This window comes from Sminthopsis crassicaudata, chromosome 1 (assembly GCF_048593235.1).
Source record: "Sminthopsis crassicaudata isolate SCR6 chromosome 1, ASM4859323v1, whole genome shotgun sequence".
Taxonomy (NCBI): domain Eukaryota; kingdom Metazoa; phylum Chordata; class Mammalia; order Dasyuromorphia; family Dasyuridae; genus Sminthopsis; species Sminthopsis crassicaudata.
The window spans coordinates 626,300,802-626,326,970 of NC_133617.1; the positions used below are offsets into that span (position 1 = coordinate 626,300,802).

A 26,169-nucleotide genomic window follows, 5' to 3' on the forward strand; every position below is an offset into this window, starting at 1 on the left:
TCCCTCTGATAGTCTAAAAAATATTCAATGTAGAAAACATTTTTGCTAATAAGTCACTTTACATAATAAATTCTGAACCATCTGCTATTTGCTCCATCCTATTTTATGGCTGTCGCTGAGTCTGGGGATAAAATATAATATAAATGCACTTTTATTCACCTCCCTTATTTCAAATTTATGAACTAAAAAATTTAAGGAGCATATGCAGTCTTCATAATGCTACTAAAACATCAAGGTGGAATAGAGCTATACCTTAAAGAGTTCTTTCTATCAACATCCTCTCTCTTTCCCATTTATCCATCTCTTTGACCAATACCTTAAAATTTAATTTTAAAACCATATTGGGCATCTTGCTATTAGAAATAAAAATAAATAAATCTTAAGAGTCTCCTCCCCCAAGCGTTCTACTTGCCCCAAAGCTCTCCTTAACTCCAGCTAAGAAACAGAACTTAAAGCATACTAAGATAAAGATGACTGGATTGTTTAAAAGGAGAATTAGAAAACAGAACTGGAAAAGACCATGTGTTAAAATAATTTATTTCCCCCCTGTACATTTCTGACCCACACAAGCCAGAAATAAATCAAGAAAATGAGCTTTAGAGTATTTCACCCATTTGAGAATTTCCATTCAACTGAGACAGAAAAAGTGTAATTCGGTCACTGAAATGTTTAAAAAAAATATATTAAACAAAAATGTTTATACAAGATAAAAATACTCATCCACACTGCAAGAAACTGCAGATTCCATAGATGTGTTACATTTTAATAATTCCTTAAATCATTTTCAGTCCAGGTTTTGGTTTTGAATTCTAGAGACAATCTGTTGAAGGCTTATCGGTTTTTACGTTTTTCTTTTTTGCTCCGGGCACTGGTTGCATTACTCAGAGAGGATGTGGAAGGGGCTCTTGCATGGCCTGTAGCCTTCAGGTGTTCAAAGAGTTTATTCCGAGATGAAAATTCACCATGGCAAGTTGTACATCGGATGGGAATATCATTCTAAAAGGAGGGAAAGAAATAGAAATAAAAACAGATATTAACCCCAGAGACATTTTGTGTATTTTATGTTGACTACATCAAAGTAGATTAGTTTCTGACACACTCAGACTCAACTCAGATATTGGAAGATACAGATATTGGATGCAACCGTCTTCACCACATTTAGAAGTTCTGCAGACATTCAAAAGATTACACCCACATAGAGAAGAGAAAAACTTAACCCCAGGAAAATTAAGACTAGTACTATTTGGATGGTTTTTTTTTTTTTTTTTTTAATCAAGTTCTTTAAGTTTCAAAGTGATTGAAAACCACAAGCCATGAAGACCAATCCAGCACATCAAGCTTGATATAGAGAAATATGTCTTTGGCACATATTAAAACAGTGGGCCCCAGGGCAGTACCAAGACTATCCTTATACTTAATCAACTAGCATTATTTAGTACATGGGGAATTATTATGCAATAGACAAGACAAAACACCCAGTAAAGAAAAGGCGCCTTTTCTTTCCTCTGCAATTTCAAGGTTACTCAGATAACATTTATACTCATAAGGAAAACTCTTCAAATAAACACTGCCAGTGCATCAAGCTCTACATCAAGAGGGTTTACAAAAGGTTTCTACCTACCATTATTTGTTGTTCATCAGACATTTTGATGGATTTTTTCAAATCCTTGGCTTTCTTTCCTTTGGGTTTTGGAATACTGAAAAGAAAATTGAAATATTTAATGTATTTGATTCAAACTGGGTATATTTTTATTATCTCACAATCATCAAGGCATTTACAATTTAAAAGATTTATGCTTAATTAGACTTTTCCCCAAACATAAAAGTTAGTAGGAAATATATATGTACTGTCATTTGAAATTGAAATTAAGCTTCTTAGAGATTTACTCCAAACTGTATCATTAAAGAAATAAAAATAGAAACTTAAAAATATTTAGAAAGCAAATCCCCAATATTCTTAGCACCTTTTTTTTTACTCCCATTGGTCTTTGCAACTCTTATTTTTCAAAAAGCCCCCTCTCTTTTATTACCCATATTAAACTTTTGAACAAAAAATTACCTGCCATTCCCACTAGGCCCCTTCTGTTCTACATCCAACTCATCATGAACACTCCTCTAATTCAATTATGCATTCTCTTTTCCTGATTCATTTCATTTAATGCCCTACATAATGTAATGTGGGCAGGGACTGATTTTCTTGGAATCTCTAATGCAAAACAAAGTCCTGCACATAATAAGGTGCTTAATAAATGCTTGTTATATAAACTGAAATGCCTCACTTATCTAAGAAGTTAGTCAGAACTCAAAGCACCCTTTGATTCAGGGAAACAACTAATTATGTTTTCAAGACTCCCTATGTCAAAATCTATATTAAGATAGCAGTTTCAGCTCTTAAATCATTATATAAGTGAATGGCAATATAGGAAATGTTGAAAAGGGCTAATTCAGAGCATACTGGGAAATCTTGTATGAACTGATTCATAGTCAAGTAATCAGAAACAAGAAGACAACATTATAAAGAAAAACAACTTTGAAAGACTTAAGAACTGTGACTGATGCACAGACCAACGAAGATTACACAGCAGTGGTGTCAAAGTCAAACAAAAATAAGATCCACTAAACTGTACATAAAAAACCCCAAGAGCTAGATACTGACTCAGAACACCACATGTATTATCTCTGGTCTATCTATTGATTTTGTTAAACATTTCCCAATCATACTCTAATCTAGAGTTCAGTCCTCACTAGGGAGTGTTGCAGGCTACAAATATGAGATATTTCTACAGGACCTATAATGAAGCATGCTACCCACCTCCTGAGAAAGTAGTGACGGAATTAGGCTAGAATGAAGCACATAATCTTTGAACATAAGTCAATGCAAGAATTTGTTTTCCTTAACTATGAATACTTGGTTCAACATTTGTTTGTTTTTCTTTTTTTTCCATACAGGAGGGGAAAGAAGAAAGAAAAAAGAAAATTTTGTTCACTAAAAAAATTAATTTAATTTTAGAATACAAAGTTAATGGCAAAATATGATGAAAGAATTCTCATATATAATATAAAATTGCTGAACTTAGGATGTTACCTTTACTTAGATTGTAGCTTATTTTTTTAAAAAAGGAAAGGTACATAAACTTTTAAAGATAATCCCTAAAATGTTTGTCTCCACAGACTTTAGATAAGAAATTTGTATTATTAATATTTAAGTTGCAAATGACTGTTGAAGAGGATTATATATGTTGAATAGAATAGCAACAGAAAGGCATATGGAAAGGAGGAGCAGGCTTTAAATATATTACAAACAAAATATATGCAGGAAAAGCTAAGTAAATGATGTAAGAATAGCATGTGCCTGGGCAAAGATCTCTGTTAAAGGTTTAATGATATCCATACATATGTAGACACACACACATACATATGCAAATGTATATGTATGTGTGCAAAATTAATACATATAATGCTATTCCCCAAAATAAAAATGACCAAAGAAGCCTTCAAATGAAGCTATCAAAAGAGTGCTCTAAATAATTAATAAGAGAAATATAAATAAAAACAATGCATTTCACACCTTGCAAATTGGTAAAGATGTGAAAGACAAAAATTGTAAATATAGAAGGGGCTAAGGAAAAACAAGCACTGTTTGGGAATCTGTGAAATAGTTTATGCATTCAGGAAAATATGGAATTAACCCAAAAAGTCACTAAATTGCATAATCCTTTGTTTTAGCAATACCACTTATAGCCTTTTACTGAAAGAAAATCACTGAAAAAGGGAAACCTCTCATATGCACAAAAACATTTAAAATAGAAATTTGTAATTGTCAATCAGTCCAAAAGAAACTTTACTATGTGCTAATCCAAAGAACTACAATACAGATACCTACTAATAGGTAGATGGCTGCACAAATTGTGGTGTATAAATGTAATGGAATATTATTGTACACAAGAAATGAAAAATTCAAAGAAAATTGGGAAGACTTATATGAACTGGTGCAGAAATAAAGGAGAAAAATGTATCTAATGACCACAAAACTAGACAGTAGGAGGTTCAAAACTTGGATGAGAAAAATATTTCATCTTCATTTTTGTTAACTTCTAACAGAAATTTAGCATTCCCTTCAAATTTTTAAAAATCATTCTGAAAAAAAAACTATAGGTTTCACTGTACTGCCAAAGAGGGTTCACAATCTATAAGAACCCTTGCTATAAAGGAAAACAACTTTAAGGCTTCAGAAATCAAAATGAATGAAATGCCTGTCAATTCTCAGCAGAGAACAAAAATTCAGAATCAACCATGCACAATTGCTAAAAAGATTGAGGAGAAACTGAAAAGTGATTTGATGTCCAAAAAAACAAACAAAAAAGAAAGAAAGCAAGCAACAATTTTTAAAAAGAAATAAGCAAGACAATAAGGGAATATTCAATGAGAAAAAAAGAAAGGCCAGTCTATTGATAATCAATAACTAGCATAAGTAACTGTTAATATCCACACAATGTAAACAAAGAGAAGGCCCCCAGAGCATGGAACAGACTTCCTGTGGATAATTTACAGGAAGATGTAGTCAAGAAAATAGGCAGAAATGGACTGGTTTCTATCAAACATCTTTGTCAGGATCATCAAGCTCAGGTGGAATGCATTTTAAGTTCAAGACTATAGGTGTCCAATTCAATTTGTATAATGTCCAGTAACCCACTCTCATATACCCCCCCAATGAAAGTGATGAGGAAGAAACTCTTTTTCCTTCTCTGACTTTGGGGGTGATCCATGAGGTAATGCACTTAGAGAGATTCTCCTTGAACCTTGCTTCTGGGCAAGACCCGTCCCAGGGAAAGTGGTTTCATTCTGTTATCTAGGTGGGACCTGTTGAGTACCCCACTGAGTGGAAATTAACCCAGAGACACTCATTCAATTCCAAGAGTTTCTATTCTGATTCCAGCTCAAACTGCTTCTAGACCCCACCAAGTGCAACTCCCCAGCTTTTAGCCAAGGCTTCAATTATAAAAAGAGTCAATTTGAACCTCAGTCCTTACAGAGGACCTAATATGCCATGCCAAGAAACCTCTCTCTCCTTGGCATAAGCTGCAACCCTCTGCCCACTGAAATGATATTCTCTTTCAGCATTACCCCCTCTTTATCTTTATCTTTCTCACCTATTTCCCTAACAAGACTTTATACCTCTCTGTCGGGATTTCTCTGCTAGAAACTCTCTCTCCCAGGACTCCTCCACTAGAAACTTTATATCCCTCTGGGACCTTGCCACCAAGGAATTCAGTCTTTCTATTTATACATAGTAAAGGCTGACTTCCCTAGCCCAATAATAAACTTCTTTTGCCAGTCTAGCTTTTTGGGTTCGTAAATTCCTCTATGAAGGATCTCTGCGCCACCAGAAGGGGTTCCCACAAGTCCCTCCCAGTGCCAAATGCTAAGGGGACATAACCCCAAACCTCTTCATTTGGTTCCCTGATCTCTAAGAACCCTTAACCTCTTTCTTCATTTGAAGGTTCCCTGAACCCTGAACCTGACACTAAAAGCAGGTATTTAATAAAGGCTTTTTAGTTGAAATACAAAATATGTGACAAACATTCTATAAAAACTAAGAAAAAGTTAAGACAACGATTATCCTTATGGGATGGTAAATTTTAAGAACAAAACTTCCGAGTTTCTTTGTAGATCTATGACTCCATGGAAGCAAAAATAAAATTATTTCAAACTAGTCCTGGTATGGGCTGGTATGGGTTCAACCTTTTATTAAACATCCATCACATACACAGCATAGGTGGGTGGCAAAAGTCCTCACAGGTAGACTTAATATGAACATAATGTCAATCAGAAAAAAAAAAAAAAATCCAAGGCAAGACCTGAGTTACTACTGCTTATTTCGGAGTGAGGAACAGAGGTAGCATTTTTAATCTGTAAATTTTTCTGCTGCAATTCCTATTGCTCTCTTCCTCTACTTATGTACATTTTTACCTGCCTGATGAGATTCTTAAGAGGATGAGGAAACATTCTTATTTCATGATAGAAAAAGGGACCTCAAACATTTGAGGAAGCACAAAACAATAAACAAATTTAAGGAAAAAGCAGAGCTTACTTTTTTTCTGCCCTTTTGGGATCTTCAGACTGCTCATCAGCTTCGGAAACAATGACCTTTTCCTGGACATTATCTTCTAAGCTTTTGGTGCTGCTCTCACTTGGATTGGTAGGTTCTTTTGATTCAAGAATCACTTCATCTACAGTCTCCTCTTTACTGAAGTAGTCATCATATTTCTATATAAACAAGAATGAATACCATTTTAATGGAATTAAGATAAAGCAAGCCATATAAGGGCAACTTTCTAATTATCTTCAAAACACTCCTCATTCAAAACTTTCAGCCTTAGCTTCTTCCAGCTCTTTTGACCTAGTACCTTTAACTAAGTGCTAATTAAAAGGGAAATTATTAAAGAAAAATTACTAGAAAAAAGTATTTTGGAAAGAGATAGTCAATTATATGGGACACTGAATTTGACCATAACTGAGGATCTCAGTTTCCTATGATTAGGTTAGGGCAAATACAAATAAATGCCTTTTCATTCTATTCCATGCTCAACTGAAAGCTACATGGTTTTATCAACAAAATAGAGGCAGCTAGGTGGCGCAGTGGATAGAGCACCAGCCCTGAAGTCAGGAGGATCCAAATTCAAATGTGATCTCATACACATACTTCCTAGCTGTGTGACCCTAGGCAAGTCACTTAATCCCAATTTACTCAGCAAAAAAAGAAAAAAGTAATATGTGATGCACAGCAACAATACTATGATATGTAACAATATATAATGATATCATCATGTTACTACTATTATCATGTATCACCTATAAAACTCTTATGTAGGCACATTAAAATTTCCAAAAAAAGAGACGATGGAATCTAGAAAGCTGGCACTGGAAGACCTGAGTTCAAGTGATGCCTCTGACATATACAGGCTATTTTTGATTCCCTAGGAAAATAAGTAACTTTCAGTGTACCTAGCAACACTATTAAGACCTAAATTGGCAAGAAGATACAAATCTGTACCAAAAGATGGTATTCTCTACATTAATAAAATCACAGGTCTTGTCCAAAAAGTAATTTGTCCATGATTTTATGTTCTCTGATTCAATTTGAAAAAAACAACAAACTCTGCAAGGGAAAAGAAAATGAATTTATTAGAAGGGCTACAGTAAAACAGACCCACTAATACACTGCTGATAGAATTCTGAATTGGTCCACAAATTCTGAAAAACAATTTGGAATTATGCCCCAACAGTCATCAAATTGCTCGCCTTCTGACTCAGCAATAGGTATAATAATACATATAATAATTATATATAACATATATTATAATAATAACCACCCCCAAGAATATACAGAACCCACTAAATAATTTATTCAATAACACTTGTAAACAAAAAACTTTGAAAGACTTAGGAATTCTGATCAATACAGTGACCAATAACAATGATTCCAGAGGACAACAAGGAAAGTTAACAAAGAAACATGCTACCCATTTCCTAATGGAAAGATGAAGAATTCATGATGCAGAATGATACCTACATTTTTGGAAATGGCCGTTGTGTAAATCTGCTTTGCTTGACTACACACATATATTACAATTTTTTTTTTTTTTTTTGGTGAAAGCAAAAAAAAAAAAAAAAAAAAAAAAGATGTAAGAAATAGAAAAACCGTATGGCTTCATGTACAATTTTCTTTTTGAGTTCTAAATTGGTATAGAAAAAAGGATCATTTTATTTGGTGTTTAAATTCAGAATTCTATTTTTAACAATGACCTCACAAGGTAGGTCAGATACTACTACCCTATTTTATAAGTAAGGAAACAAGTTAAGTAAAGTCAAACATATTAAGCTATGGAAAGAATTGTGTCTATAAACAAATAAGGACATCTAACTTTCTGTTTAGCTCTACTATGAAAGACAACTATCTCAAGTGAAAACTAATCATAAGGAATATGGCATTCTATCTTTCCTGGAAAAGGTGACCAAAAAACAAGCAACTAACATAATCTCTTAAACAAATAAGTTGTTGATCTTTAACCCAAGATTCTTACGCAGAAAGTTATTCTGAGTGGATGCCCATCAGTTGGGGAATGGCTGAATAAGTTATGGCATATAACTGTAATGGAATATTAATATTCTATAAGAAATGATGAGTAGACTGATTTCAGAAAAGCCTGGAAAGACTTACATGAACTAATGCTAAGGAAAATGAGTAGGACAAAGAGAGAACACTGTACACAGCAACAACAAGATTTAATGATCAGATCTGATGGACGTGGCTCTTTTCAACAATGAAATGATTCAAAGCAATTCCTATAGACATGACGGAGAGAGCCATCCACATCCAGAGAGAAAATAATGGAGACCAAATGTGGATTAAAGCATAGTATTTTTACCTTTTTTGGTGGTGGTGGTGTTTGCTTGTTTTTTTTTCTCTTTTGATCTGATTTTTCTTGTGCAACATGACAAACATGGAAATATGTTTAGAACAACGGCACATGTTTAACCTATATCGAATTGCTTGCTGTCTGGGTGGAAAGGAGGAGGGAGAAAAATTTGGAACACAGGGTATTGCAAAGGTGAATGTTGAAAAGTATCTTTGCATGTATTTAGAAAAATAAAAAGCTATTCAAAAAAACTGTTCTTCTAGCTCTGCTCAGCTCATTTTCTACTGGTTTCTATAAGGCTTCCTATCTTTCTCTGAAACTGTTCTTTCACCATTTTTTACAGCACAATAATTCTCCAATGTATTTGTATACCCTAATTGGTTCAACCATTCCCCAACTGATTCCAATTCTTTGCAACAACAAAAAACCAAAACTATTGTAAATATTTTTGTGTGTTTATGAGTTTTTCCTCTTTCTTTGAGGTATAGGACAAGTGATGATATTCCTGGGTCACAGAATAGATAGTTTAGTGACTTTGGAGGCACAGTTCCAAATTGCTTTTCAGAATGGCTGGACCAATTCATACACAGCATCACCAACAGTATGTTAATATGCCTGTTTCCTCTAGCATCTGCCATTTTCCTTTTTTGTCAATAAAAATTCAATAACACTTGTAAACAAAAAACTTTGGGTATGAGGTGGAAGTTACTTTATTTCCCCCTAATTATTAGTGATTTAGATACTTTGAATTTTTTCCTTTGAAAACTACCTATTCATTTCTTTTGACCACTTAACAACTGGAGAATGGCTTTTGTTCTTAGAAATTTGAACCTTATCTATCTTAGAAATAAGACCTTTATCTTAAAAAAAAAAAACAACCAAACAACAACAACAAAAAAAACAACCCAACAACCTTTTCCCCCAATTATTGTTTCTTTTTTCCATTTTAACTACATTGGCTTTATTGGCGGGGGGGGGGGGGGAACCTTAAAAATTAAAAATTTGATTTATTCAAAATTATCCATTTTTTTCTTCTGTGATTCTCTGTATCACTTGGTTGATCAAAATCTCTTCCCTTATCTATAGACCCAAAAGATAACTGATTTTTTGCTCCTCTAATCTATGTGGCCTTTTATATCTAAGTCATATAGTGATTTAGAACTAAAACAAATCTTAAAGTTAAAGGGACCATAATTTCCTGAAGACCAAGGATTACCATAGGCTTCTAATCAAATGCCTACTTTAAAAATCTTTTTAATGTAACATGCAATACAGAATTAGATATAAGAAAGATCTCTTTCTATGAGTCACTCTAAGAACAGCATTCTAAGCACACATGTTCATATATGCAAAAGGAAAAATCTCTTTAAATTTGAAAAAACAATATCTTTGGGCCCTTTTGACTTTTTTTGTCAGTACTGACAATCCATAACAGAAGGTTTTTTTTTTTAATCTATTCAAAAATTATAAATTATTTTGTATCAGCTAAACATCCTGAGTTTGATAATAATGATACTTAATGTTTAAAATTACTAAGACTTTTTTTTCAACATACCGGCACAGATTTCTGTTTCTTTTTCTTCTGTTTTTTGGAAAGTCTAAAAAGAAAAATAATGTCAAATAATTATATGAAAATTTTAATAATTCCAAGTCAAAGGAAAACATTTATAACCTAGGAACAAAATATTTCCAGTATTATTCAACTTTAAAAAGATAAAAGGATTTTTACTTTAAAAAAAAAAAAATCACATTAGGGAATATTCAAACTAAACTGCCAGTCTCCCAGAGGACCTATAATTAACTAAGAAGCAACAATTTTGATGTTTGTTTACCCACAAAGGAATGTTTTTTTACTTTTTAAAAATTGTAATTCAAGTAGAAATATGCTTCCATTTGGAAGTTATATATTAGAGAGGAAAATAAATTCTCAAAATTAGTATTATAAAAACGACAACTTCTTTGAGATAATTCTACAAACAAATAAAATTTATCCCTAAACGTTAACAACATTTATAGAAATTTTGAATGCTCAAAAGTACTTTTGCTTTGGTGTATCTTCTGTTTCTTCCTCTGCATCAGCATCCAATCCATTTTCATTTGCCTGTTGATGTACTGAAAAATCTTCCTCCTCCTCTTCCAACTGCTGTTTTAGCAAAGCAACCATCTCTCGATGCTTCTTTGATTTTTCATGATTCCTCATGCTGAAAAAAAAGCAATGTGGTGTTATTAACTATGATGTAATTTATGAGGTGTGATTGTTTTACTAATAAAGTGTTCTTATACATAGTGAAAACTAATTCTTTTAAAGTGGTAGTGAAAATAACAGAGAAATAAAGCCCTAAGTTAGGATTGTTGAAGCCCGGAAACACTGGAAAACTAGGGATACAACAATGGCTTTGTTTTCTTGATTCCTCTAACTTCATTGTACCTCTTTCTGCCAATCAACCCCCTTCCTTTTTAGTTCTTTTCTTTCTAGTTCTCTTCACTGTTCTGCCTTCTATTTAATGCTGCAATGTCACCTCAGTTCTGTCCTTCCTATCATAACATTAACAAAAATTTACTCAGTACCTATTCTGTAAACAAAAACAACTCTGTGTGTTAGGGATATATGACAGATACAAAAGATACCTGCTTTGGTTAAAGAGATCATAATCTAAGAGGTCTAGGAAACACCATTCAGAGAAAAAATAAAGAGGAATCTCTGCAAGTGCCAAGTGGATTGTTATGAAGAAAAGCACTTTGTTAACCTTAAATTGCTATTTGTAAGGTAATTAGGTAAGGTGACTATGGGCAGGATGTGTAGGACATTCAAAGAAGAATCAACTATTAATAATCTATAATAAAGAACAGAACACTAGACCTGGAGACAGAAAAAACAAAACTGAATCTCAATTCTACCTATGTGACTTTGGGAAGTTATTACATTTCTAAGCTTCAGTTTCCCCATCTGAAGAGAGAGTAGTACTTATCCAACCTACCTTTTTAGGCTCAACTGTGAAAATTAAATGAAATAATTTACAGAATTCATCAAGTCCCTTTATAGATGTCAACTCTCATTATTACTATGGTTACTATTAAATAGGATAAGAATTAAACCTGGATCAGTTAAGAAAAGTTTTACTGACTGTGAGTCTAATTTGTCCAGCAATTGGTCCAAAACACATTTTTATGTTAAAACCTTTAGAAGTACTTTTTTATAAACAATGATTTTAAAGAATCTCAAAGTAGAAAATACTTATTTTAATAAAAATTGATGATATTGCCTATTTTTTAAAAAATAATAAAAATAGGAAACAAAGTTAACCACTTAAAGAAGGAAATTTACAAATTCAACTTACGCCTTTTCTGTCTTAAAGGATTTGTCACATGCTGGGCAATACAAATCATCATAAATTTCAGCATCTTCACCCTCATCACTTAGTTTACCTAAGAGAGAGAAATTTTGAGTAACAATTCCAAAATGATCTAAACACAAAAAAAGACAGATAATCTTCAAAGCTACAATCCCTTAATAATGTTCTAACATAGAATTGAAATAGCAAATTGTTACTTTAATCTCCTAGAGGGATATTTTCTCTTCCAGCACCAAACAACTTTAATACATCTACATTTTCTATTCATGGAAAAAAAATACATTAGTTCAAACCAAGGAAAACTTTGGTCTTGAAAGGACGTCTTTAAAAGCAACTCTGCATTAACTGTGAATGGTTTTTATGTCATCCTATAAAAAACAACATATATTTAGTATTCTTATTCTTCAGGTTCTTCAACACAGATAAAAACAACAACAATAACAAAAATCAAAAGGGATTCTAATTATTTTTTCCAGGCTGAAGTTCTAGATAAGACAAAAGTTTAGAAAATCAAATACAATTTAAATGGCCTCACTGGAGAGTCAGATTTTTTCAACCTGAAGTTTATAGGTTTATACTTGGCTAGACTTCAATTAAACTTGCATACAACTGAGACTTACATGTTTTCTTTTTTTTTTTTGCTGAGGCAATTAAGGTTAAGTGACTTGCCCAGGGTCACACAGCTAGGAAGTGTTAAGTGTCTGAGACCGGATTTGAACTCGGGTCCTCCTGACTTCAGGGCTGGTGCTCTATCCACTGCACCACCTAGTTGCCCCATGACTTTCAATTTTTGAAGAGATTTAGTATTCAACGTTTCATCATTATTAGATAGGTCATAGTATACACTACTACATAAACCTGAGCTTCCTCCTTTACTTTTTAGAAATTTCCCCTATTCTCCAGGTTTCAAAGTAGTTTTAAAAAATTACAATGTTACAATAGTTAGCATCCATATATCCAGAAAGATCTTTAATGGAAGTGAGGATGTGGGCAATACTATAGTCCATTTCTATTATTTATTTAAATGAACAGAAGTATAAAATCTTGATGTCTCAGAGTTCAAGACACATTAGAGTTTATCTGGCTCCCAGCCCATTTCTTAGAATACTCTGGGTATAACTTATCTAGTACCTCCACAAGTGGTTTACTTGAGCTGTAATGAGGAACCCACTATCTCCCAAGAGAGTAAAATCTACTTTAGACAGGATAGAGGAAATTCTTTCTTCTATTTAGCAGAAATCTGCCTCTCTAATTTCTACCCATTGTCTGTAATCTTGTCCTCTGGCAGGAAATTAAAACAAATTTTTAATCTTCTTTCCACAACTAGCTAGTGTGTTATTCCCTTCCTCTCAATGCCACTACACCTAATCTTCTCCAGGTTAAATATCTCCAGTTCCTTTAGTGACTACTCCTATGGTATGATGTCTTAAGTCTAGGTCATGCTCCATTTTCTTATCGTTAGATAAAACATTCCCAGTGCCTTGAATCCTTTACTCTCCAGTTGCTCCAAGAATCAGTGGTCAAATGAATCTGTGATCACATCAACCTGAATGTGTTTTCCTCCAAAGTTGCATTCAGTGAGTCATCCAAGCCCAGCTGCCCAATCCAGGGGATTCCCATCCATGTCTTCCCATAAGCTCACCAAAGAGGATGCACCCAAAGTGACAACATTACTTGCCTTCTCTTTACATCAGAAGAACACTAATGAACACTAACAGCTTATTTGATTTTTAAAGTCCTTCTTTAAGTTCTTCTAAAAAAATCTTTTTTGGGTTTGGGACATTTCTCATTAATATAGGAATGGCTTTATTTTAGCTCTATTCTCTTCTCTGAATATGACCCCTGATCTTCTCTAACCTCATAGTAGCTATCTGTGGTTGGGTTCTTTCTCCTTTGCTTGCATAATTTTTTAAATTTTATTTTATTATTAGCAGCTATTAGTGTGATCAAGTTCTAGTCCTGAGGTATGGGAAATAATGCCCCAAGCCTCAGGTCCTTCTTGCTATTATTTTCTGAAGTCTATTCTAGGACTCAATCTTGAGTTTTTCTTCTCCACTCTTAGGTCGTAGCTGGAGCCCTCAGTTAAGATTTTCCACCTGTGATCTTACTTCCTCAGCGCTCCTTCTAATCACTGCAAATTATTGCTGCCATTTCTTCCTTGGAAATGAAAGCAGAGACTCTGCTCTCCTGCTGTTGCCCACAGCTAGCAAGGTCCCTGGTCCTCTACTAATGCACTCTACAGGTATATAATAATTCCAGTGACAACCCAGCCTGGAACATGTCTGATCAGCACAGCTGTGCTTGATGTCCCTCGAGAGTGGAAGATCCTCCAATCTTATCCTACCCTGTGGTCAAGACCCCTACAATATCTGTGAGTTGAAAGTTTCTAAGGCTAAGGCTGCTTCTCAATGACAGCTGCCCCCAATTTTTGCCAATTTAAATATTAAAATAAATTATGTTTTATGCATTAATTTATTAAAATAACAATAATAAACCTTTAACATGGGTAATTCTACTATCAAAAATAGACTATTAAAATACTCTTCTCTTTTCCAACTATTTATCTATAGGAATCCAGATTTTCTTTATATACTACAAACAAAATATAGATTGAAGTACATATGAAAATCTACCTGTCTTTTATTAAGCCATAAATTAAAGAGATTTGCAAAACTGTGAAACAATGCCATTCTCCTCAATTTATTTTGAAAATTTTATTATTTTTTATAAAAACCATGTTAATAAGTTATAGACTTATTATCATTATTTTAAAGAATTAAGTAAAATGTAAAATTTATAAATTTAAATTTCTACCATGGTAAAAATTAATAGCCATAATCCACAGAAACAAAAACTCATTGGAGTTCTCAATAAATTTTAAGAATATAAAGGAATCATGAAATCAAAAAGCTTAAGAACCACTAAAAAAGACTATTACAATAGGCTCATAGTTGTTTTCCTTACACAAAGCCTTTCCCATCTCCAATCTATCCTCCATTCAGCTGCCAAACTGGTATTTTTAAAGTATAGGTTTAATCATTTCACTCTTGTACTCAAGAAGTTTCATTGGTTCCCTATAGCCTTCAAGTTAAGTAACAAACTTTTCTAAATGGCATTTTGGCATCCCTACAAACTATGTCCAACCTATCTTTACATGCTAATTATTCATATATTATTTCTTTCTCTCACCTTAAGCTCCTACCAAACTAACCTGTTTGCTATTACTCATGCATGACACCCTTTCTTCTTTATTTGTGCCTTTGCCTGTGATATGTTCCTCCTCATCTCCATTAAATGGATCCTCCTGAGCTCACTTGAACAGTCATCTCAAAAATCACCTCCCACAAGGGGTTTTTCAGGATTTTCCCAATTGCTAGTCCCTCCCTCACCACTGTGTAATTTTCATATATATATATATATATATATATATATATATATATATATATATATATATATATATATATATATATATATATATATATATATATATATATATATATATATATATATATATATATATATATATATATATATATATATATATATATATATATATATGTCAATAAATAATTATGTATAACATAATTGTTTTATCAACATCAACTAGGATCAAATGAAATAATATAACATATTTAGAGAGCTTTGCAAACCATCAGGTACTATTAAAAATACCAGATATAATAATCTTCATTTCCTCCAGCATAAATTAAGTTCTTTGAGGTCAAAGAACATATTATTTTTATATTTCCATATCCAGTATCTAGGTAATCAAATACTGAAAAACTTTGCCCCAAGGATGTAATACGCTCCCCTTTACCATACACTGTCAAGTGAACACTAAAATGCAAGGCCCTTAAAACAGACTTAATAAATATCTATAGAATTTAAATGAACAACATCTTGTCATGAATGTTATAAAAGGAATCCTCAATATGAGTGGTCTTGGTAACTGCTGGGGTCTCTTCCAACTCTGAGATTTTGTGATTCTAGGTTAGACCAATATAGATTCTCTCTCCATATTCTTCAAATTTAATCTATGATTGTGTGGAATTGAGCTACATTAGAAGTGTCTTCTAAATCAATCAAGTTTAATTTAGGTCCTTTAGTGTGAGGAATGTACAATTATATTCTAATTCTTTGCCATCTATATATGACAAAGTTTGAGTTAATCAAAATATTAATATCATCCTACAATTTCATACTGTCTTTTGTTTCCTTATCTCTTTCCTTCTTTCTTTCTTTCTGTCTTTTTCTGAAGTACGCCTGTGATTTCCTCAATATGGGATGATCCAAGGAAGGAAGGTTCTCTCCTAGTGCAGATCAATACCTTCTCTGTAATTTACAACCTCAGAGAGACTACCCATGGCTCTTTCCCATGCTTCATAGTTGTCAAAATGCGCGCGCACACACATATCCATGCTTAACTGGATTCCCTTAAACAGAAATCCATTCTTCTAGCCACCCTGGATAAATAAAAATATGCAATATTCTCCCTTTAAGAGAATTAGATTAACAAGCATATACTTGTACAAACAGATATTTTCATAGAACCTATGATTATTCAAATTAATTCCTCCTAGAATAGTCTAAAGGCAGAAGGACAAAGTTTCTTCAGTAATAATGTCAAAGCTTAAGCCCTAGTTTTGATGACTATATAATGTATAGTGCATCTATTCAGACTGTAGTGACACCCTGGAGGTAATATTCCGTTGAAACACTAACTCAAAGAGAAACTGCTCTATGACAAATAGTAGTGAAATTTAATGGAAAGAACATTAGCCTGAGAAGGGAAAGGGAAAAGGAATAAGCATTTATAATAAGCTCCCTACTATATGCCAGGTACTGGGTTAAGGACTTTACAAATATTATCTCATTTGATCCTTACAGCAATTACACTGCGAGACAGGTGCTAATAATGTCCCCATTTTACAAACAGAGGCTAAGTGACTTGGCCAGAATAACCCAGCCAGGAAGTATTGAGACTGAATTTTAACTTGAGTCTTCCTGATTCCAACTCTCTCCACTATGTGGTAAGTAGAAAGTCTCTCTGTGTGGTCCTGGATAAGGCATTTTAAGTCTTTGGTCCTCAAAAAGGTCTTTCTGGTTCTAAAATTCTGTAATTCTGTGAGAGGACATCACATAACTCATAGACTAGCAACCCTTTACCTCTACATATAGTTATCTTTTGTAGCACACTATTTAATTTACAGCATGCATGTATGAACTAAGAGGCAATGTAGCAAAGTGAGTACAGAACCATCCTTGAAGCCAGGAAGAAGTGGGTACAAGTTTCACCTCTGTAACATACCGACCTACATGATTCCAAGAGATTTGCTTCAACTCTCAGGACTGCAGGTAACTAGACCATACTTTCAGTTGAAGAGAGTGTGTCAGCTTGCACTGGTAGAGGAAATTTAATCACTTGGGAATGCCCTTTACTAGTGAAATCTGAGATTCTTTCCCTAATCTTATGTATACACCATATGCATACATATTATATATATACATCTTGAAACCTACCAATCACAAGTATTTTCACAAGGCCTAAACAGCCTGGGACAGTTTGGATCTCAGGCGTTAGATGCTTTGCTCAGCTAACTCATGCTGCTGGGCTTTTGTGACAAAAGAACAGGTTGGGGCGCAGCTAGGTGGCATAGTGGACAGAGCACCAGCCTTGAAGTCTGGAAGACCCGAGTTCAAATCAGATCTCAGACACTTAATACTTCCTAGCTGTGTGACCCTGAGCAAGTCACTTAACCCCAATTGCCTCAGCAAAAAACAAAAACAAAAATTAAAAAAAAAAAGAGGGGCAGCTAGGTGGCGCAATGGATAGAGCACCAGCCTTGAAGTCGGGACGACCCGAGTTCAAATCTGGTCTCAAGACACTTAATACTTCCTAGCTGTGTGACCCTGGGCAAGTCACTTAACCCTAGCCTCAGGAAAAAAAAAAAAGAAAGAAAGAAAGAAAGAAAGAAAGAAAGAAAGAAAGAAAGAAAGAAAGAAAGAAAGAAAGAAAGAAAGAAAAGGTCAGATATAAACTTTCTCATAAAGGTGTGCTTTGCCTTTAAAACTGCTTATCACATAGGGACACCAAAAAAATAGGTTTACCATCCTGTCCCTCCTTTGTCTCTTGTTCATCCATTTCTTCTTCACCAGATCCATCTCCAAACTCCTTTTCATATTGTGCTTCCATTTCCCTGAGCTCCTTCTCGATGTCAGCCATTGTCATCCAGCTCTGCTCTTTGTACTGCTCTGCCAACCTTAAACATACAGTAAGTAATATCTTAGTCATATCACCCTGAGGGGGGGAAAAACCTCCCACCAAACTAAATACTTCTTGCTTCTGTTTCCCATAATTTCTGAGATTAGATAACACAAAAGACTGCTCCACTGGAAATATGTTTCTCACTTGCCAGCTATTATATTGGCAGGCAGAGAGAGACATGACCCAAAAAATGGCCACCACGTCATGAGTTTTTTTGCCCAGCTACTGGGCATGTAGAAATTATCTAAGGATGTGAGAAAAGTTGTTACAATGATGAAATCGTTGAATTCTTCAAATATTGATGAAAATTGTATGTTTTCAAATAACTATTATCTATGCTTGACGTCTAACTATGGGAAATTCATTTTAAGAAAGCTATGTTAACAATGAATCCACCAATTTTGTCTCAACTTTAGAATAACAAAATTTTGTAGAAATTAAAATCAACTGAATGTTCAGTATATATTATGGATCCATTTTATAATTAGAAATTTTTTTTTAGTCTCTCACGTGATGTCACTGCAATACAGAGTTCCTTGGGGAGGAAATTCCTTCCACCCACGCAGATGGGCATCTGTTCTACAACTTAAGAAGTCTCAGAGACCTTGCAGGGTTACACAACAAGTAAATGCAGAAGAAAAACCTGAACCTATGTAATCCTTATTTAAAGCCAGCCATTCACTATGCTACTCTGCTTCTAGATCAGAAATAGATTTCTACATTTTGCATAAAAGAATCTTAAAATAAATCCCAAGTCATTTATAAAGACCAATGAGGCAAAATAACACCAACATAAATTTTTTTTCTACTTTGATATCAAATGGAAAAAGATCTGCTATCAAAGAAACATAGAACAGATGTGTATAAATGCTATGAAATTGGACCCAAGGAGAAGCCATCATATTCACATTTAATTCCTTGCTACTTTTTTAAATAAATAGGGGAAAAGTTCATGCCAAAGCCATACTTGGCCTGTTTTAGCTTCTGCTTCCTCCTCATTTCCTCTGCTTTGCGGGCCTTTTCTGCGTTCTGCTCTTCCACCAGTTTTCGATGAGCCTGAACCCTTCGGTCTCTTTTCCGAATAAAAGCGACGAGCTGACGGACCAGCTCGTTCTTCTCCTTCCGCGCCTTATCTCTGGTCTTCTTGTTCTCTTTTTCCATTGCTCGCTTTTCCCAGCGGTTAGAAGCCTGTCGGGTGTCATACTCTTCCTTCCAAGCAAACGTTTTCTGAGTGCAGAAGCTCTGCCAATAAGCATAGAAAGGGTGCACCACCTAAAGAGAGAAGAAACAAACGTTCTCCTGGGAAAGGGAGGCAGAAGGTTTCTATGCTGTGTTATCACTTGGAGGAATTATTCTTGAGACAGGAAAGAAAACATCACGAAAATCTTTAGCAAACAATGCTTCAGAGGCAAAAAGACACTGAAACATGATGACAGAAAACAAGGAAAAGATATGAAAGTAGAATAGCAGAAAGGCAGAAAACTACCTTTAAAATATCCATTATAAAAGCAACACTATAAAATAGTGAGTAGTGGGTTTTTTAAAAGGCCTTTTTTACCGTATCATAGTCACTCTGGGAATCTCCAAATGTTGGGAATTCTTCAATGTCATCCTCAGTCATAGATTCTAATTCTTCCTTCACAATCATTTCAAAAACATTACGGTACACTGTATAGAAGCCCTGAAACATGAAATAGTTGTTACTAGGATGCAAAATCTGCATTTGTTTTCCTATTCTAGCTACAGAACAAGATCATTATTATATTCACATGAAAAACATCACTACTATTCCAAAATAAAAAAAATCAATACCTACCCCAGCTTCCAAAGCCCATAAAAGTATGTCTGACACAGTCTAACTATGCCCTGGATGTAGGGCATAATTAGTGCTACATTATCCAAGTGTAAGATGATTTTGATTAATGTTTGTTTATCACTATCTGAAAACTTAAAATATTCGAGCAATTTTTTTTTTCCATTTGCCAAATGGAACTAATTTTATTCTCTTTCAATAACAGCATCCCTAAAACATTCCTATAGACTATTTCTACAAGAAGACTTGGTATGAAATGAAGACATTAAGCTGAAATGTCTGCTTTACCTTTTCATCATCTCCATACCCAGAATAACAGGTGACAGTAAAATACTGTAGCAGATCTAAGCTGTCATCTTGATAATCTCCATCAGCTCCTCCTTTAAGCAAAGCCTCCCTATGATTATCATACCTAAAAGAAATATAATAATATCACTTAAGCAAGATAAAATGTAATTTCAAAATGCTCTACTTTGGAAAAGCCAAAATATTATTACATTGATATTTGTCTAAGACATAATAAAAAATGTTACAGAAAACAGGATACCTAAAGACTTTGCAAACCATTATTAATGATGACAAGAAAATGAACTTAACTTCACATTAACTTCATTAAATTTTTGCTTTCAATTGAAGTATATAATAAAGCAGGGTAATTTCAGTGTTAAAAGTAAATACCTACTGCCCCTTGCTGATGGTGCTAAAAAAAACAAAGAAGGCTATAGGGCCTGGGCCCTTTCACTGCTTCCTATGGCAAGCACTACCTCCTATGGCAGGTAGAAAGGGTGGCCATCCTTCTCAAACTCAATCCAAGTTTTTAATCAAGACTTACAATACACCAAGAACAGTACTAAACACTGGGAATACAAAGAAAGGAAAAAAAAAAAAAAAACAGATTCTGCCCTCAAGGAACTCCTATTTTAGCTCCTCAGTCACTCTTTATCATTCAGGGGCAACCCTGGTCACTGACACTAATCAAGAGAGTTGCCTGGGTCCTCTCCTCAGAGGCTAGAATCACATATCTAGTTCTATTGGAGGGAGAGGGAGAATAGTGGGATAAAGAGGGGAATGGAAGTTTCCTTCCAGGGAAAGGTCTGTACCCTGGGATTTTGTACCCTTTGGTGTAAGACCCAAGAGGTCGTCTAGTCCAACTCCTTCATTTTAGAGATGAGACTAGAGGCCAGTCAGATTCATTGACTTGTCTAAGAGTTGCACTGAGAAATAGTAGCAGAACTTGCCCCATATCTTCCAACAAACAGGCAGAACTCTTTCCACTACCCCATATTAGCTAAAAATTTTCTGTAGGAACCTATTTCCAATTTTTCTTAATGAAGTCAACAAAATTTTCTTAAATGCCAACTCTGCTGAAACATTCTATTATGAAAGAAAGAAAGAAAGAAAGAAAGAAAGAAAGAAAGAAAGAAAGAAAGAAAGAAAGAAAGAAAGAAAGAAAGAAAGAAAGAAAGAAAGAAAGAAAGAAAGAAAGAAAGAAAGAAAGAAAGAAAGAAAGAAAGAAAGAAAGAAAGAAAGAAAGAAAGAAAGAAAGAAAGAAAGAAAGAAAGAAAGAAAGAAAGAAAGAAAGAAAGAAAGAAAGAAAGAAAGAAAGAAAAAAAAGAAAAGAAAAGAAAAGAAAAGAAAGAAAGAAAGAAAGAAAGAAAGAAAGAAAGAAAGAAAGAAAGAAAGAAAGAAAAAGAAAGAAAAGAAAAAAATCTATGTTAAAGAGTACTGTCAGCTCTTTGTAAATGAAATATTTTACATATCCTTGAGACATAACAATGTCATACAATAATCTATTTTACAAAAGTTCCTTCATGTCAAGGAGTTAAGACCAAAAACTCCACCAAAAATTTTAATTTAGCTAAAAAATTTATCAAATTACTCCTTTGTTCCAATAGAAGGAATAGATGAAGCCCCATCTAGAGAAGAAGGGTTAAAGCCCAGTTTTTTCATATAAAGTAGTTTTATGTATAAAATTATGAACATTAAAAAAAACACCTTTTTTTCAAGTATTTGTTTTTATATATGCTTCTAGGTTTTTTGTTTGAACCTAGCAACCCTGTACTATACCTTACCTAAGGGGTCATAGATTTGTTTTTACACACAGACACACACACTTTTTGCTAAGTGTATATCAATATGATGGGTTTCCTATGTTATTTTATGCACTTAAAAAAACAATTCTAAGAAATAGTTCATAGATTTTACTAGGTCAAAACAGTCTACAACACAAAAAAATGGTTAAGAATCCCTGCCATACAAGGACAAGCAAACTGACCTTAGCAAATGAGAAGTCACTATAGAATAAAACTGAATAGCCATTAACAACGAATGGAAGCAAACCTAAAACGATATACCATGTTTTAATATACTGATGCAATACAAAGATATTTTTAAAAGTCTTTTACTGACAATTCTATATATTATACATATGTATCATTAATTATACATTCACACAGTGCATGCATTCATGAAAATATCTTATTATTTACCATGCTCTTTCCTGAGGATCACTCAGCACATCATACGCTGCCTGGATTAATTTGAATTGTTCAGCTGCTTCTGCTGCATTATCCAAATTTTTATCTGTGAAAGAAAAATCACCAAAATTTAAACATTTAAAGAATAGAAGCTAAAATTTTTTTAAGAAACATTAATTATTTACTAGGTGCAAGGCAAAACATTGTGCTGGCTTGGGCTTGTAAAGGGCTTTTTTTCCTACAAATATCAAATAAGTCAGCATAACCTGCTTTAAGAATCTATATCCATTTAAGGGCATTCGAATTTCAGGAAGTTCATTAAGACTCTGTATGGTATGGCCTTCCCTTTCTACCACTTAATCTAATGAAGAACTCACTTTATACACATTTTTACTTATTTCAAAATACTTATTTGTTAGTCTGGTGTTCCTTCCATCCATGTTGACTGCTGCACTATAGTAGATAGGCTTCATGAACTGTTGGCGCTAAATTTCTCTCTCCACAGTTATCTAAATCCTTCTCTGAATGCTAAATTCACTACCATCACTAGGTTCAAATTCAATCCTTTTCCGATTAGAAAAATCTATAAAAACTTGTTCCCATATTAGCATAGTCTTCAAAGACACCTCATATCTATCAAGCCTAAAGGCTAATTGGGATTCTGTGAACATGATTTATTAATACTTTAGTACCTGTATTTTTAATAGTTTTTTATTTACAAAACATATGCATGGGTAATTTTTCAACACTGACCCTTGCAAAGCTTTCTGTTTCAACTTATCCCCTCCTTCTCCCCACCCCCTCCCCTAGATAGCAGGTAGTATATGTTAATAAAATTGGTTTCCTTGGTAATCCTCTAGGTTTAATGTTATGCTTTTAAAAACATTATTTTGTAAAAGAATCTGTAAGTTTCACCAGAATGCCAAAGGGTTCCATGCCACACAAAAAAATTAAGGACCCTTGGATTAGCCCTTAAAGTACAATACTTACAAATTGTGAGTCAGCTAGCCCAACAAACAGTATTCTCGTCTCATAGCTAAGAAAATAGCATCCCCCTCTTTTTTTTTTTTTTTTTTTTTTTTTTTTGGCTGAGGCAATCAGGATTAAGTGACTTGCCCAGGATCACACGGCTAGGAAGCATCAAGTGTTTGGTTTGGTGCTCTATCCATGCGTCACCTAGCTGCCCCAGAAAATGCAGTCTCAAAGAGATAAAGCCATTTATCCAAAGTTACAGAGCTAGGAACAGAAACCAGAATTCATGATTCCAAGTCCATTATTATTTTGATATACCTTGCCAGGTTTACCTCTCTACCACAATTATTGTATCGGTCCTTGAGTATAATTTTTACAAAGGTCCAAAAATATAACAATTCAGTATGCTTTAAAAGAATGCTTTATTTAACATTAAGTCATATTGTACATTGCCCTCATTACCTGTAATATTCCTTTCCAAAAGAAATTTACTAAAAAAATCTTAGTGCATGGAGGCAATCTACTCCCATTCACTATACTTCCCTAATGATAGAAAACAATAAAACCTCTTTGCCTCTCTTAAAGAAAAATATTCCGTGTCTAAGGAATTCCAAAAGTACTGGTTACATTGAAACATATTTTGCTTTATAATGTCAAAAGAAACTATTATAAGTCTTGGAGCACTAACATCAGTCTCTCTTTTCCCAGCATCCCCCACCTCAATGAAAAACTCTGTCTCTTAGATGCCACTGGAGAGGTTCATTGTGCAAATGAAGTCTGCTCAAAACCAAATCATAATATTTTAAGTATTGTAATTTACATCAATCCTTTATAATAAAATGTTTTCTAGACCTAAAGAGGCCCGCCAACATCTTTGTACTAAACCCTCTAATATTTAGGGAAATCCCTGATCTTTGCAAAAGCAGGATCCAAGCTTTAACTTTCCTTAATTTCACTAAGTATCTAGAAAACAATTTTGAATTATGCAAGAAAATTAATTACACTATCCCCTGACTTGGCAACCTCACTATTAGGTACACAACCCAAGGAAGTCAAAAATAGAAACAAAGCTCCAGCAAAATATTCAAAACACCATTTTATGGTAGCAAAGAACCAGAAACAAAAGGGGCATCTAGCAAAGTGAGGGATGAAGGAATATGCATTTATTTAGCATCTACTATGTGTCAGTACCAGACTAAGAATTTTTGTGTGTTTTTCAAAAATATTGCATGTGATCTTCACAACGACTCTGCACGATAGGTGAAATAACCATTCCCACTTTACAGTTGAGGAAACTAAGGCAAACAGAGGCTAAGTACCCAGGGTCACATTGCTATTAAATGTCTGAGGAAGCCAGACTTAAGTTGGGGTCTTTCTGATTCCAGGTCCAGTGCTCTATCAGTGAGGCAAAGTTGCAAAGAGGGAATGGCTAAAAACAGATAAAGGAAAAAAATACAACCCATGAATGTAAAGAATATAATCATGCAGTAAGAAATGACAAATGACAGAGAAATATGAGGTTTGTATGAACTGAATCACAGAGATAAGCAGAACTAAAAGAACAATACAATATTAAGAAAAAATAAATAGATACTAGCTAATAAAACACAAGCTCCTCCCACAGAAGATACAATCAGGAGAATTACTAGGAATAATGTATACCCTTGTCAGATGCAATTATTGAACTAGATGTTTTTGCTTAATTGTTTTCATTTTTCACAAGGTCCGAGGATGAAATGACTGCAAAATAATGGCAAAAGGCATCAAAATTGAATACAACTGACTTTTCAAAGTCAAATTTCTATTACATGAAAAACTGGAAGTTTGGTGATTTTATAATCTGGGAATAGGTATAAAAGGGAAATTTTGTGGGAGGCAGGAGGAAGATACTGGATACAAAAAATAATTGAAGACAACACCTCAAATTTCCTATATCCTAAGGCTTAGACAATTCTGGCCCAGATGGGATCTGAAGGAATCTGAGTGGGAATAACCAGCAGTTCTGGCCACCCCTAGTCTGAAGATCCTCTGGGAGGCTAGGAATCTTCCAGAGATCACAAAATAGACTCACAGCATCCAGAACTGCCACCAATCTATGTTGACCTTCCTACAGAGTGGAATTCCCTCCAAATCTGTTGTTTGTCCTTTGTTCCAGAAAAGAGGACCAAGCTATCAGGGAGGTGAAACCATGACATGCAAGTGAATTGGAGGGAGGGCTGTGCAAAGTCACCTGCCTCACTTTCCCCTCCAGCAGCTGGATCCAGTGGCAAGATACAGATCAGAATGACTAGAGATAGTCCCATGTAGTGTGAGATCTTGGCCTTTTAACAAGTCTCAGTTTGACTGAGGTTGCACCCTTCAATGATTAAGCCTAAGTAGCAACCTCTTTCACCTAGTTCAAAAAAAAAAAAAAAAAAAAAAAAAAAAAAAAGACTAAGCAAATCTGGGAGGGGAAGACCCTCAGGGTTTATGGCCAAAACAGAAATGACTGCTATTTACATTCACTGTCTATCAGGATTCAAATCCAAACGGGTTAACTAACCAACAATATATCTGAATATAAATTGGGATCCATGTATATCTAAGCATTTAGTAAGGAACATTTTCCACAAAGATGGATTTTTCATCTATTCTGGTTGTGATTTTATTTCTCACTTTATAAGTCAATTCTACTTATTCCCTCTGGCATTGTTTCCTTATAATAATTGTAAATTCAAATAGATAATAAATATAAGAAATTCTGTAAATTATAAAGGACTATATAAATGCATGGCATGATGATAATGGTGATGGTGATATTGAAGATGATAATAAGGATTTAGTTGTGGCAGTTATACATAGAGGCAACAATCAGATTTTTATGATAACC

The 26,169-nt window shown here is 34.0% G+C and overlaps 1 protein-coding gene across 2 annotated transcripts in view; it reads right to left on the reverse strand.

Moving 5' to 3' along the window:
• Positions 1 to 520: 520 nt before the first annotated feature.
• DNAJC21 (DnaJ heat shock protein family (Hsp40) member C21) overlaps positions 521 to 26,169 on the reverse strand; it is a 29,738-nt gene continuing 4,089 nt past the window's right edge. The window contains exons 2-12 of one of the 2 annotated variants that reach the window (XM_074282699.1): positions 22,341 to 22,434; positions 20,140 to 20,263; positions 19,597 to 19,719; positions 19,006 to 19,310; positions 17,882 to 18,033; positions 11,759 to 11,846; positions 10,460 to 10,621; positions 9,976 to 10,018; positions 6,092 to 6,267; positions 1,622 to 1,697; positions 521 to 996 (exon numbers count right to left, since the gene is read on the reverse strand). In XM_074282699.1, coding sequence (XP_074138800.1) covers positions 832 to 996; positions 1,622 to 1,697; positions 6,092 to 6,267; positions 9,976 to 10,018; positions 10,460 to 10,621; positions 11,759 to 11,846; positions 17,882 to 18,033; positions 19,006 to 19,310; positions 19,597 to 19,719; positions 20,140 to 20,263; positions 22,341 to 22,434 — 1,508 coding nt within the window. In that variant the 3' untranslated portion in view covers positions 521 to 831. Of the gene's footprint in view, positions 997 to 1,621; positions 1,698 to 6,091; positions 6,268 to 9,975; positions 10,019 to 10,459; positions 10,622 to 11,758; positions 11,847 to 17,875; positions 18,034 to 19,005; positions 19,311 to 19,596; positions 19,720 to 20,139; positions 20,264 to 22,340; positions 22,435 to 26,169 lie in introns of both variants that reach the window. The other variant, XM_074282700.1, reaches the window with a different exon arrangement.